The sequence below is a fragment of the Hemitrygon akajei genome, chromosome 5, assembly GCF_048418815.1.
Source record: "Hemitrygon akajei chromosome 5, sHemAka1.3, whole genome shotgun sequence".
NCBI classification, from domain to species: Eukaryota; Metazoa; Chordata; class Chondrichthyes; order Myliobatiformes; family Dasyatidae; genus Hemitrygon; species Hemitrygon akajei.
The window spans coordinates 18,315,351-18,329,007 of record NC_133128.1 but is presented as its reverse complement, the minus strand read 5'-3'; the positions used below and the strand labels follow the sequence as shown (position 1 = coordinate 18,329,007).

Below are 13,657 nucleotides of genomic sequence, written 5' to 3'. Positions count from 1 at the left end.
GGAGGAAATCCAGAGTCATGGGGAGAACGTATAGTCCTTACATAGTGGCGGGATGTCAGGAGGACAAATATCACCACCTACACTCAGTGGCCACTCAACTGTGCAGCTGCTCGTGGATGCAGATATCTCATCAACCAATCAGAAAATAGTGCAAAAAGCCAAATGAACATCCACCGAGCAGCAGTTCTGTGGGCAAAACCACCTTGTTAATGAGAGAAGTCAGAGGAGAGTGAGCAGACTGGTTCAAGCTGACAGGAAGGTGACAGTAACTCAAATAGCCATGCATTACAGCAGCGGCGTGCAGAAGAGCATCTCTGTGTGCACAACACATCGAACCTTGAAGAGGATGGGCCACAGCAGCAGTAAACCACTCTTGTACCGGATAAGGTTGCCACTGAGGGTATATATGCAAAATAAAAGATTAGTGAAGACAAATGAAGTCAGAAACAGAGGAACAAAGAAAAGGAAACCAATTAAATTCATACTTTGTTTCTGTCTTCACAGGATACTAATGACCTCCTGGAACTATATTAGTAAATAAATAATATGAGGGAAACTGAAGGAATTCAAAAATCCCCAGGGCTCAATACCCTTCATGGTAGAATAGTGGTCGGCACAGTCGCTTTATTGGGTCAGCTGTAAGATCGAGATTCAAATTCCCACTGCTGTCCGCAAGCGGCATGTACATTCTCCCCATGACTTTCCTCCAGGTGTTCCAGTTTCGTCCCATCTCCCAAAGTTTAATCTTTTATCCCAAGGAATTTGGGGAAGTTGTCCTGGGGAATAGTACATACATTGGTGGTCATTTTCCAACTTTTTTTAGATTCTGGAAGAGTTCCTAAGGTAACTAATTTAACCCAATACTTTAATTTAAAAAAAAGGGAGTTCGAGAGAAAACTGGGATATTTACACCAATCAGCTTGACATCAGCAACAGGGAAAATGTTAGAGTCCATTATGAAAGGAGGAGGAAAAATTAAATTGTCCTTACCGGTCACAGCTAAGTGTAGCAATGTACTGCCCCAAAGGATCCCATGTAACACCTTGCACGTAGCTCTTGTGTTCATTAAAGATTGACAGTTTTATCCCTGGAATGATTAATGGGCACAGTTAATAATTCAGGGAAACTGCAGCATAATCAAATTTGCTAGTCATAAGCAATAAGTGCTTTAAATCACTTTTCAGTTGTAATAAAACAGCAGTCACATTATGCTCTCCAATGCATTTCCAAACCGGAAACACACGAAATTCGGCAGATGCTGGAAATCCAAACAACACACACAAAATACTGGAGGACCTCAGCAGATCAGGCAGCATCTATGGAAATGAATAAACAGTCAACATTTCCCACCTCCTCTCCTATCAGCTTTGTGAAGAAAGGTCTGGGCCTGAAAAGGTGACTATTTATTCATTTCTAAATAGAGACATTTTAGTGTATACATTAGAGAAATGGAGAGTTTAGTCCAGGAGAAATTCAACACAGTACATCTGACACACCATCCATAATTCTTCACATGGCCGAAGAAGACACTGTTTGGTGGATGCATTTTTAAGCCATTGCCTTGTCAGCCTGAATTAAGCAAAACAAACTCTCTGCTTTAAATGGCGATAAAAGTGCCTGTACCAAATAAGGTGGCTTAGACTGTGGACGGTAACATCAGAGATGAAAATTAAAAATGCACAAGTTGGATTAGATTGGACTTTTACAATCAGTGCACCACTAGGAGCACATCAAAACTCTGTTAATTGCATGAGATGAATAGGCTAAAACAAGGTCCGCCAACAAAGGTGACCAGACAGAAGGAGCATCCTACAGGTGTATCTGTGCTGGTCTCAGGGACACTACAACCTGACTCAGATGTAACATGAAGCGTCCTCCTGAAAAATGCTACCTGGAAATGTTAAAGAAATGTCAGGACTCGAGGACCCTGGTGCTGCCCTCCAGTGTTTGCTCCGTGGAAGACTACCTGGAGCAGGACAATCTAGTCATGTCATCCAGGGGCTGGGGCTGCATTTTTTTGTGACTGTATGTTTTTCTGAAATCATAATCTTAAGTGCTATTTGTGCTGATTATGTGTTTTGAACACTGGCTCCAGAAGAAGTATGTTTTGTTTGCCTATATGGTTGAATGATAATTAAACTTGAACTTGAACCATTTACAGCAGAGCAGTGGTGACTCAATGCTTGCCAGCATATTATAGATTCCAAATGAGAACACTTCACATTATAAGAACAAGAATGGAACGGCAACATTTCAAGTACTTTGTACTAAAGTAAAGCATACAGATGTGATATCATCTAAGATATTTTTACTCAATTTTTAGTTCTTATTAAAAGAGGAATCAAGGATGCAAGTCTTCTCTTTGACTTAGTAATCACCATTGGCTTTCCAGTGACCAAGGAAAAGATACTAAGGTAGGAACAACAAGCAGGGCAAGATTAAATAATCAGTTTTATTGTTTCCTTTAAGAAAGGCAACTTTTGATCATTTTATTCCTACCTTTAATAATGTCCCACATAATGGCTGTATTGTCAACAGATCCAGACACCATGTGATTTCCATCAGTTGTCCAGCAGATATCGTACACGTCTTCTATGTGCCCTCTGCAAGAAACACACAAAATATATATTATTAATAAAAACAAATTCCAAAAATTCACCTCTAAGGGACAAAGGCGATTTCCAGAATTACATTTATTCTGTCAGTTTTTCACAAGACCAGAAGATTCTGGAGCAGAATTAGGCCATGTGGCCCATAGAATCTGCTCCACCATTTCATCATGGCTGATCCATTTCCCTCTCCTCTCCTCTCCCCATAACCTATCACACCCTGATGTATGAAGAAGCTAGCAAAATCCACCTCAAATACAATGACCTGGCCTCCACACCTGCCTGTCGCAACGAATTCCACAGATTCTGGGTAAAAAAAAATGCCTCCTCATCTGTTCTAAATGGGCATGCCTCTTTTCTGAGGTTGTGCCATCTGGATCTAGACTCCCCTACTATGGGAAACATCCTCTCCATATCTTCTAGGGCTTTCAACATTCAATAGATTTCAATGAGATCCCCTCTAAATCTTCTAAATCCCAGAGCCATCAAATGCTCCTCATTCAATAAGCCTTTCAATCCTGGAATCATTTTTGTGTACCAACTTTGAACCCTCTCCAATGTCAGCATATCCTTCTTGAATAAATGGACCCAAAATTGCTCATAATATCACAAACGATTGCCTCATAAAGCCTCAGCATTACATCCTTGCTTTTATATTCTAGTACTTTTGAAATGAATGCTGACATTGCATTTGGCTTCCTCACCATCAACTCAACCTGCAAGTCAACCTTTAGTGAATCCTACACGAGGACTCCCAGTTCCCTTTGCACCTCAGAATTTTGAACTTTCTCTCAGTTTAGGAAATAGTCTACTCTCTTATTTATTCTACACTTGCCAATGCTGTATTCCATCTGCCATTTCTTTGCCCATTCTCCTAATCTGCCTCAAGTCCTTCTGCAGCCTTCCCACTCCTTCAACACCCTCCACCTATATTTGTATCATCTGTAAACTTGGCCACAAAGCCAGCAACTTCCCCATCCAAATAATTGACATAAAACATAAAATGCAGTCCCAAACACCACTAGTCACTGGCACCCAATCGGAAAAGGCTTCCTTTATTCCTTGCCTCTTGCTAACCAGCCAAAGCTCTCTCCATGCTAGTATCTTTCCTGTAATATCACGGGCTTTTATCTTGCTAAGCAGCCTCATGTGTAGCACCTTGTCAAAGGCCTTCTGAAAATCCAAGTACACATCATCTACTGATTCTCCTTTGTCTATATTCCTTGTTATTTCCTCAAAAGAATTCTAACAGATTTGTCAGGCAAGATTTTCCCTTTAGGAAACCATGCTGACTTTGGCCTATTTTATCATATGCTTCCAAATACCCTGAAACCTCATCCTTAACAATTGCTCTAACATCTTTCCCACCACTGAGGTAAGGCTAACTGGCCTATAGTTTCCTTTCTTCTGTCTCTCTCCCTTCTTGAAGTGTGGAGTGATGTTTGCTATTTCCCAGTCCTCCAGAATAATACCAGAATCTAGTGATTCTTGAAAAGTCATTACTAATGCCTCCACAATCTCATCGGCAACCTCTTCCAGAACCTCTAGGCTGTAGTCCATCTGGTCCAGGTGACTTACCTACCTTCAGATCTTTCAATTTCCTAAGCACTATCTCCCAAGTAATAGCAACTGCAATCACTTCTGCCTCTGACACTCTCCAACATCTGGCATACTGCCACATACTTCCACAGTGAAGAATGGTGCAAAATAATTATTCAGTTCACCCACCATTTCCTTGTCCTCATTACTACCTCTCCAGCACGATTTTCCAGTGGTTCAATATCTACTTTCACCTCTCTTTTACTCTTTATATATTTGAAAATACTTTTGGTATACTCTTTGATATTATTCGCTAGCTTAACTTCATATTTCATCTTTTCACTCTTATGGCTTTTTAATTACCTTCTGTTGGTTTTTAAAAGCTTCCCAATCCTTTAATTTCCCACTAATTTTTGCTCTCTTTGGCTTTTCCGTCGGCTTTGACTTCTGGAGACAGCCACGGTTATGTCATCCTTGCTTTAGAATACAGCTTATTTTTTGGGATGTATCTCTCCTGCACCTTCCAAATTGCTGCCAGAAGCTCCAGCCATTGCTGCTCTGCCATCATCCCTGCTGGTGTCCCCTTCCAATCAACACTGGCCAGGTCCCCTCTCATACCTCTGTAATCCCTTTAATACTGATACAGTAATCCACTGTAATACTAATACATCAGACTTAAGCTTCCCCCTCTCAAATTGCAGGGTGAATTATATCATATTACTAGACAACGGGGTGATCCGTTGGGGCACCCTTTGAGAGAATTGAAATAGAGCTGCCCTGCCCTGCCCTTTTGCTCTGCTTGGTGTCGCTGCTGAGTCTGGCCGTGCGCATGCATCGTGGTGTTGCGTCCCGATTTCCATGATGGTGGATCGGCTCTCGGGTGAAAGTGGGGCTGTTGATTTTGGCGAATGAGCAATTTTATACCCTGAACTTTGCCTGCATTCTGTAAGTTAGCACATTTTAAGTCGATTTGGCCAAAAATAAGTGCCACTGTACTGCACCGTTTGCGCTAATTGAAGGTCACAGACAGACAGACAGACAAAGCATGAGACTTTTAGTAGTATATAGATGATCAATGCCTCCTACAGCTCCTTTAACTTAAGCTCCCTAATCAAGTCTAGGTCATTACATGACACCCAATCCAGAACAGCTGATCCCCTAGTGGGCTCAACCACAAGCAGATTTCCAAAGCCACCACATAGGCATTCTACAAATTTTCTCTCCTGGGATACAAACCCAGAACCAATCTGATTTTCCCAATCTACCTGCACATTGAAATTCCCCATGAATAACACATCATTGTCCTTTGACATGCATTTTCCTTCCCCCTTTGCAATTTGTAGCCCACATCCTGGCTACTGTTCAGCGGCCTGTATAGACCTCCCATTAGGGTCTTTTTACCCTTGTAGTTCTTTACCCACAATGATTCTACTTCTTAGGATCCTATGTCACCTCCTTCTAAGGATCTGATATAATTTTTTTTACTGAAAGAGCCACGTCACCCCCTCTGCCTACCAGCCTGCCCTTTCCATACAATATACATCCTCGGATGTTAAGCTCCCAACTGTAATGTTCTTTCAACCATGACTCAGTAAGGCCCACAACGTTGTAACTGCCAATCTCTTAACAAGATCATCTAATTTATTTTGCATTCTCTGTGCATTCCATTATGACACCTGTATTTGTCACCCTTTTCGATTTTGCATTACAACTCATTCCACTAATTTTTCCCTATCATCTACCAGTCCTTCCTGACAGTCTCACTGCCCCAGCATGTATACCGATGGCCCCACGCTCAGTTTCCCATCCCGCTGCCAAATCAGTTTAAGCCCTCTTCAACAGTTCTAGCAAACCTGGCCACAACAATACATACAAGAAGGATGTCTAATTAAAACACAGCAACCCACAATAAAACAATTTCAAATACAAAACTTCACTTTCAAAGAATGGGAAAGATCTGGGCAATCTCGCAGTAAACTATCTGATTTCTCTCAGTGACACTTTCAATTGGATGTGTTGGCATTGGAGAGGGTCCTGAGGTGGCTCACAGAGAATGATCTGGGGAATGAAAGGGTTAACATATAAAGGGCACTTGATGGCTCTGGTCCTGTATTCGCTGCAGTTTAGAAGAACGGAGGGGGAAGATCGCTCTCGAATATTGAATGCACTAGATAGAGTGGATATGGAGAGAACATCTCCTATAGTGGGAGAGTCTAGGACCAGAGACAGAGATGAGAGGAACTTCCTCAGCCAGAGGATAGTAATTGTGTGGAATTCACTGCACAGATAGCTGTGGAGGCCAAAGTATTGGATACATTTGAAGCGGAGGTTGATAAGTTCTTGATTAGTAAGAGTGCCAAAGTTTACAGGGAGAAGGCAGGAGAATGGGGATGGGAGGGATAATAAATCAGCCATGATGGAACAGTGGAGCAGACCGGAAGAGCTGAATGACCTACTTTGTCATCTATGTCCTACAGTCCAATTCAATGTGGTATCACAGCTTGGAGAATAATAAGCTTTCCTTTAACATGGTTTCATGATTTTCTTTACCCGTTTGTAGATTTATTTTTTATTGCAAAAGTCCGCATCACTTTCAAGTTTTTCAGTGTCTCTAAATAAGAGAGATATTTTAAAAATACCACCCTGTTTTGACAAAGGGCTTTTGCTGCAGCCTCAGTGTCTGTCAAACAACACATTTCAGACAACACATTGAGATGACATCATCCACAGCTTCCTCCCGCCCCACTCCCGGTGATGGAGGGTCAGTGAACCGATCAGAATTAAAATCCTTCATATCGATGAGAGCTGACATAGACTGGGAGCCCGCTTCGCTCAGCACCTACACTCCATCCGTCAGAAAAAACCTGGATCTCCTGGTGGCCTCCCATTTTAAATCCACTTTCCATTCAGAGCTGTCAGTCCATAGCTACCTCTACTGCCGTGATGAGGCCAAACTCAGGTTGGAGGAGGAAAGTCTTTTACTCCGTATGGGTAGCCTCCAACCTGATGGCATAGACATCGATTTTTCAAACTTCTGATTGCCACCCCCACCCCCCCCCACCATTCCTCATTCCTGTTTCACTCTCACATCTCCTTTCCCTTACATACGTGGTCTTCTACCCTCTCCTATCAGATTCCCCCTTCTCCAGCCATGTATCTTTCACTGATCAACCTCCTATCTCTTCACTTCACCCCCCCCTCCCAGTTTCACCTGTCACCTACCACCTTCTACTTCTTCCTCCCCCCACATTTTTTTGCTGTAACTTCTTTATCTTTTTTTCCAGTCCTGATAGAAAATAGAACATAGAATAGTACAGCACAGTACAGGCCCTTCAGCTCACAATGTTGTGCCGACCCTTAAACCCTGCCTCCCATTTAACTCCCCACCTTAAATTCCTCTATATACCTGTCTAGCAGTCTCTTAAATTTGTCTAGTGTATCTGCCTCCACCACTGACTCAGGCAGTGCATTCCACGCACCAACCACTCTCTGAGTGAAAAACCTTCCTCTAATATCCCCCTTGAAATTCCCTCCCCTTAACTTAAAGCCATGTCCTCTTGTACTGAGCAGTGGTGCCCTGGGGAAGAAGTGCTGGCTGTCCACTCTGTCTATTCCTCTTAATATCTTGTATATCTCTAGCATGTCTCCTCTCATCCTCCTTCTCTCCAAAGAGTAAAGCCCTTGTTCCCTTAATCTCTGATCATAATGCATATTCTCTAAACCAGGCAGCATCCTGGTAAATCTCCTCTGTACCCTTTCCAATGCTTCCACATCCTTCCTATAGTGAGGCGACCAGAACTGGACACAGTACTCCGTGTGGCCTAACCAGCGTTTTATAGAGCTGCATCATTACCTCGCGACTCTTAAACTCTATCCCTCGACTTATTGAAAGCTAACACCCCATAAGCTATCTACCTGTGAGGCAACTTTCAGGGATCTGTGGACATGTACCCCCTGATCTCTCTGCTACTCCACACTACCAAGTATCCTGCCATTTACTTTGTACTCTGCCTTGGAGTTTGTCCTTCCAAAGTGTACCACCTCATACTTCTCTGGGTTGAACTCCATCTGCCACTTCTCAGCCCACTTCTGCATCCTATAAATGTCTCTCTGCAATCTTTGACAATCCTCTACACTATCCACAACACCACCAAGCTTTGCGTCGTCTGCAAACTTGCCAACCCAGCATTCTACCCCCACATCCAGGTCGTTAATAAAAATCACAAAAAGTAGAGGTCCCAGAACCGATCCTTGTGGGACACCACTAGTCACAACCCTCCAATTCAAATGTACTCCCTCTACAAACGACCCTCTGCTTTCTGCAGGCAAGCCAATTCTGAATCCACCTGGCCAAACTTCCCTGGATCCCATGCCTTCAGACTTTCTGAATAAGCCTACCATGTGGTACCTTATCAAATGCCTTACTAAAATCCATGTAGATCACATCCAGTGCACTACCCTTATCTGTATGCCTGGTCATATCCTCAAAGCACTCTATCAGGCTTGTTAGACACGATCTGCCCTTCAGAAAGCCATGCTGACTGTCCCTGATCAGACCATGATTCTCTAAAAGCCCATTGATCCTATCTCTAGGAATCTTTTCCAACAGCTTTCCCACCACAGACATAAGGCTATATTTACCCGGACTATCCCTACTACCTTTTTTGAACAAGGGGACAACATTTGCCTCCCTCCAATCCTCTGATACCATTCCCGTGGACAACGAGGACATAAAGATCCTAGCGAAAGGCTCAGCAATCTCTTCCCTCGCCTCGTGGAGCAGCCTGGGGAATATTCCGTCAGGCCCCGGGGTCTTATCCATCCTAATGTATTTTAACAACTCCAACACCTCCTCTCCCTTAACATCAACATGCTCCAGAAGTTGAAGTCACCCATGATAACTACCGTTATGTTTGCACCTTTCCAAAATCTGCCTCCCAATCTGCTCCTCGGTATCTCTACTGCTAACAGGGGACCTAGAGAATACCCCCGATAGAGTAACTGCTCCCTTCCTGTTCCTGACTTCAACCATACTGACTCAAAAGAGGATCCTGCTACATTACCCACCCTTTCTGTAGCTGTAATAGCATCCCTGACCAGTAATGCCACCCCTCCTAGCCTTTCCCCCCCTCTCTATCCATTTTAAAGCGTTGAAATCCAGGAATATTGAGATACCATTCCTGCCCTGGTGCCAGCCAAGTCTCTGTAATGGCCACTACATCATAATTCCATGTATGTATCCAAGCTCTCAGTTCATCACCTTTGTTCCTGCTTCTTCTTGAAGTAAACGCATTCAGCCCTTCTACCTTACTACCTTTACAGCCTTTATTCTGCTCCTCTTTCCTCAAGGTCTCTCTATATGTTAGATCTGGCTTTACTCCACGCACTTTTTCCGCTGCTCTATCGCTCCAGGTCCCATCCCCCTTGCAAATTAGTTTAAACCCTCCCGAATCATGCTAACAAACCTACCTGCAAGAATATTGCTCCCTCTCGAGTTCAGGTGGAACCCATCCAATCTGTACAGGTCCCACCTTCCCCAGAAGAGATCCCAATGATACAAAAATCTAAAACCCTGCCCCCTGCACCAACTCCTCAGCCACGCATTCACCTGCCATCTCCTCCAATTCTTACCATCACTATCACGTAGTACTGGCAGCAATCCTGAGAATGCCACCCTTGAGGTCCTGTTCTTCAGCCTTCTGCCTAGTTCCTGAAACTCACACTTCAGGACCTCATCCCTCTTCCTGCCTATGTCATTGGTCCCAACATGTATCACGACTTCTGGTTGCTTTCCCTCTCGTACCAGGATGTCGTGCACCTGGTCAGAGACATCCCGGACCCTGGCACCCGGGAGGCAACAAACCATGCGGGTGTCCTCCTCACGTCCACAAAATCTCCTGTCTGCTGCCCTGACTATAGAGTCCCCAGTAACGACAGCTCTCCTCTTCTCCGTCCCACCCTTCTGCACCACAGAGTCAGACTCAGTGCCAGAGGTCCTGCCACTGTGGTTCACCCCTGGTTGGTCGTCCCCACCAACAGTATCCAGGATGGTATACTTATTATTCAGGGGAATGGCTACAGGGGTGCTCTGCACTACCTGTCTACTCACCTTCACTTTCCCCCCTTTGACTGTCACCCAACGACCTGCTTCCGGCGGCCTAGGTGTGACTAACTCTCTGTAGCTCTCATCTATGATTGTCTCATTCTCCCTTATGAGTCGAAGGTCATCCAGCTGCTGCTCCAGATTCCTTACACAGTCTTCCATATCGCCCAGCCGCAGGCACTTCTGGCAGATGTGATTCTGGAGGGGAGGGGAGTTCACCCAAGACTGCCATGTCTCACATGAGAGGTACATCACCGTCTCAGCAGGCATTGTAAAGCCTAACTGGGAGCAAGCTCGGCCTCCGCCTCTTCTCGTCGAAGCCTCTCGAGTCAAAGCTCCACTCCTTCACTGGCCCACTCACTCACAGATGAAGGGTCTTGGCACAAAACATCGACTGTTTACTCTTTTCCATAATGTTGCCTGACCTACTGAGTTCCTCCAGCACTTTGTGTATGTTACTACCAATTAATTCACTTTGAACTCAAGTGGGATAATTTCTTAAACTCAGCAATATTTTAAAGCAACTTAATTCACATTTGGAACAGCCACATATATTTGACGTGCTATTGTCCCTCTAAAGTATAAGCACCTTATAAACTGACAGTGCCACTCCTTGTAACACATCCTGCATTATCACCACTTACTTTAAACCAAGTGAACGGAGAAGGCCCAGCATGCAGAACAACAATACAAACACAATCCTTACCTTAATGTTTTATGCACTGTCCAGTTCTCTTTATTTAACTGAATGTCCTCTTCAATTAGGTTTTGTTCTGGTTCTTTGATGTCTTTGTTGTTGTTCAGTTTCCACAGGAGGATTAGCGCATCTGCCATGAGAATGGAAATTTAAATGCATAGAAACCGATACCATTTTTTTTTATCATCTCAAAGAAAATATCAGGTACAAAAACAAAGTACACAGTTTAATTCAGTGATGGAAGATTCTGTGGGTAAATTCATCATGAGGCACTATTTTCATTAAAGTTTTAAATACCTCAAGCAGGGCGATAGTGGGTTCATTTAATTTTGGATTCCCAAAACCCTGAGGGTAATAGTGGCCACAATTGCTTCCCAGAATACCCTGGCTGGGACCTGACACTATACAAGATTGAGTAATTGTAATTAAAGCAAAGCAGGAACTACCAATCCTGTAAGTCTGAAACAATAGCACAAAACGTTAGAACCTGCAGATCTGGCAAGACACGCGGCAGGAATCCAAATCATGGCTCTGACCTGAAACACTGATTGATTCTCTCTCCATGATGCTGCCTGACCTGCTGAGTATCTGAGCATTTTCAGTTTTTGTTCAAATACCTGTCCGTGTTTGCCATCTGTAGTTGCGATCAAAAGGATCCATCTAACTGAGAGTCCACGATACTAATAATGAAACATGTGGAACTCAGGCCAAATAGAAATACTGGCTCCATTCAGCGCAGTATTTGGGCAGGTAACAAGGCTCGAGAACTTAACTTCTGAACAACGCGTGATTTATTCAAGCATTTTTAATTTCAGATTCAGAATCTGTTCAAAGGTTCATTTTGATATCAGAGACTTTATATAGTATATAACCTATAATTCTTACTCCAGATATCCACAAAACAAGAACTCCCACAGAATGGATGATAGAAACAGCAAAGCCCCGAAGCCCCTCTTTCCTCTCCCTTTACACAAGCATTGCCCCACCCTTGTGCCAGCAGATGTACTGACCACCCCCACTCAACCATGCAAGCAACAGCAAAAGCCCCCTCAAAGAGACTTGACCCAGAGTCCATCAAAACTACAGTCTATAACGCAGCACCTCGGTATCTCAGACAGGCCCTCTCCAGTGAGGGAGAGAGAGAGGCTGCTCATGCGATACATACAAAAATGACTAAGTTATAATGAGAAATATAAAATTACAGCAAAGAGACCAAAATAGTGATGTCACGTTCATGAACTGTTCAGAAGTCTGATGGTGAAGGGAAGAAGCTGTCATTAAAATAACAAATATCTCTTCTCAGGCTCCTGCTCTTTTCTGTCACGGTAGTAATGAGTAGAGAGCATGAACTGGATGGTAAGGGTCCTTAATTATGGATGCCAACATTGATATAAAACTCTTTCAGTTCATCAGTATTTCTGGGATTCCTTTGCATGAACAGCCCTCTTCAGATCATGCCACAGCTTCTCAATTGGGTTAAGGTCTGGACTCTGACTTGGCCACTCCAAAACATGAAATTTCTTCTTTTTAACCCATTCTGTTGTTGACTTACTCGTGTTTTGGGTCATTGCCTTGTTGCATCATCCATCTTCTATTAAGCTTCAGGTGATGGGCCACTAGCCTGACAATCTCCTGTAAAATGTCGATACAATTTTGAATTCATTGTTCCCTCAATGATTGCAAGCTTGTCCAGGGCCTGAGGCAGCAAAGCAGCCCCAAACCACGATGCTCCTTCCACCATGCTTCACAGTTGGGGTGAGGTTTTGGTGCTTTCCTCCAAACATGGCAGTGTGCATTTCTGCCAAAAAGTTTAACTTTTGTCTCACTAGTCCACTGAACATGTCCCAAAATATCCAGCTGGTCTTTCGCAAACTTGAGATATGCAGCAATGTTTTTTTTTTTAAGAGGGCAGTGATTTCCTCTGTGGTGTCCTTCCATAAACACCATTCTTGTTCAGTGCTTTTCTTATAGTGGACACAAGTTCTAGAGATTTCTGCAGATTTTTTGCTATTATCCTTGGGATCTTGTTCACCTCCTTCAGCATTGCACGTCCTGGTGTGATTTTGCAGGATGCCCACTCCTAGGGAGAGTAGCAACAACACTGAATTTCCTCCATTTGTAGACAATTTCTCTTACTGTAGAGTGTGAACACTCAGGTCTTTAGAAATGCTTTTGTAGCCTTTGCCAGCTTCATATGTCTCTATAATTTGTCTAAGGTCCTCTGAAAGTTGTTTTGATCGAGGCATGGTGCACATAAACAGATCTCTCTTGAGAAGAACGGTCTCTGTCACTAACCTGACTTTGTGTGTGTTTTTTTATAGGGCAGAGCACCTCTACAACCCTCTAATCTCATTTCATTGATTGGAACACCCAACTCCAAATAGCTTTTGTAAAAGGCACTACCCCAGATGTTCACAATCATTTTTGAAGTAGTTGTTTAAATAGTGTACTCAGTATTGACGAGAAGTACAATTGCTTGTGTTTTATTAGCTTGGGCAGAATGAGTTTGATGTGATGATTGATGCCAAGTATTTTGTTGTATAAGTAAGAGGGGTAGGCGTAATAAGCTGTAGCTTCAGCCTACACCCTTTCGGTCTGTTTTAAAGAATATCTATGTTTTTGTTGTAAGTTTGTCCTATGAAATCATCATTGAAAATGATGCGTTTTGTTATGTTTGGACTGACCGAAATAAGTTAATTTCATTCATTC

General features: G+C 43.3%; 1 protein-coding gene across 1 annotated transcript in view; it reads right to left on the bottom strand.

Moving 5' to 3' along the window:
• chaf1b (chromatin assembly factor 1, subunit B) overlaps nucleotides 1-13,657 on the bottom strand; it is a 63,355-nt gene that overhangs the window by 39,043 nt on the left and 10,655 nt on the right. Inside the window, exons 4-6 of the mRNA XM_073044900.1 lie at nucleotides 10,958-11,078; nucleotides 2,500-2,603; nucleotides 991-1,087 (exon numbers count right to left, since the gene is read on the bottom strand). Of these exons, the coding sequence (XP_072901001.1) occupies nucleotides 991-1,087; nucleotides 2,500-2,603; nucleotides 10,958-11,078 (322 nt within the window). The remainder of the gene's footprint in view (nucleotides 1-990; nucleotides 1,088-2,499; nucleotides 2,604-10,957; nucleotides 11,079-13,657) is intronic.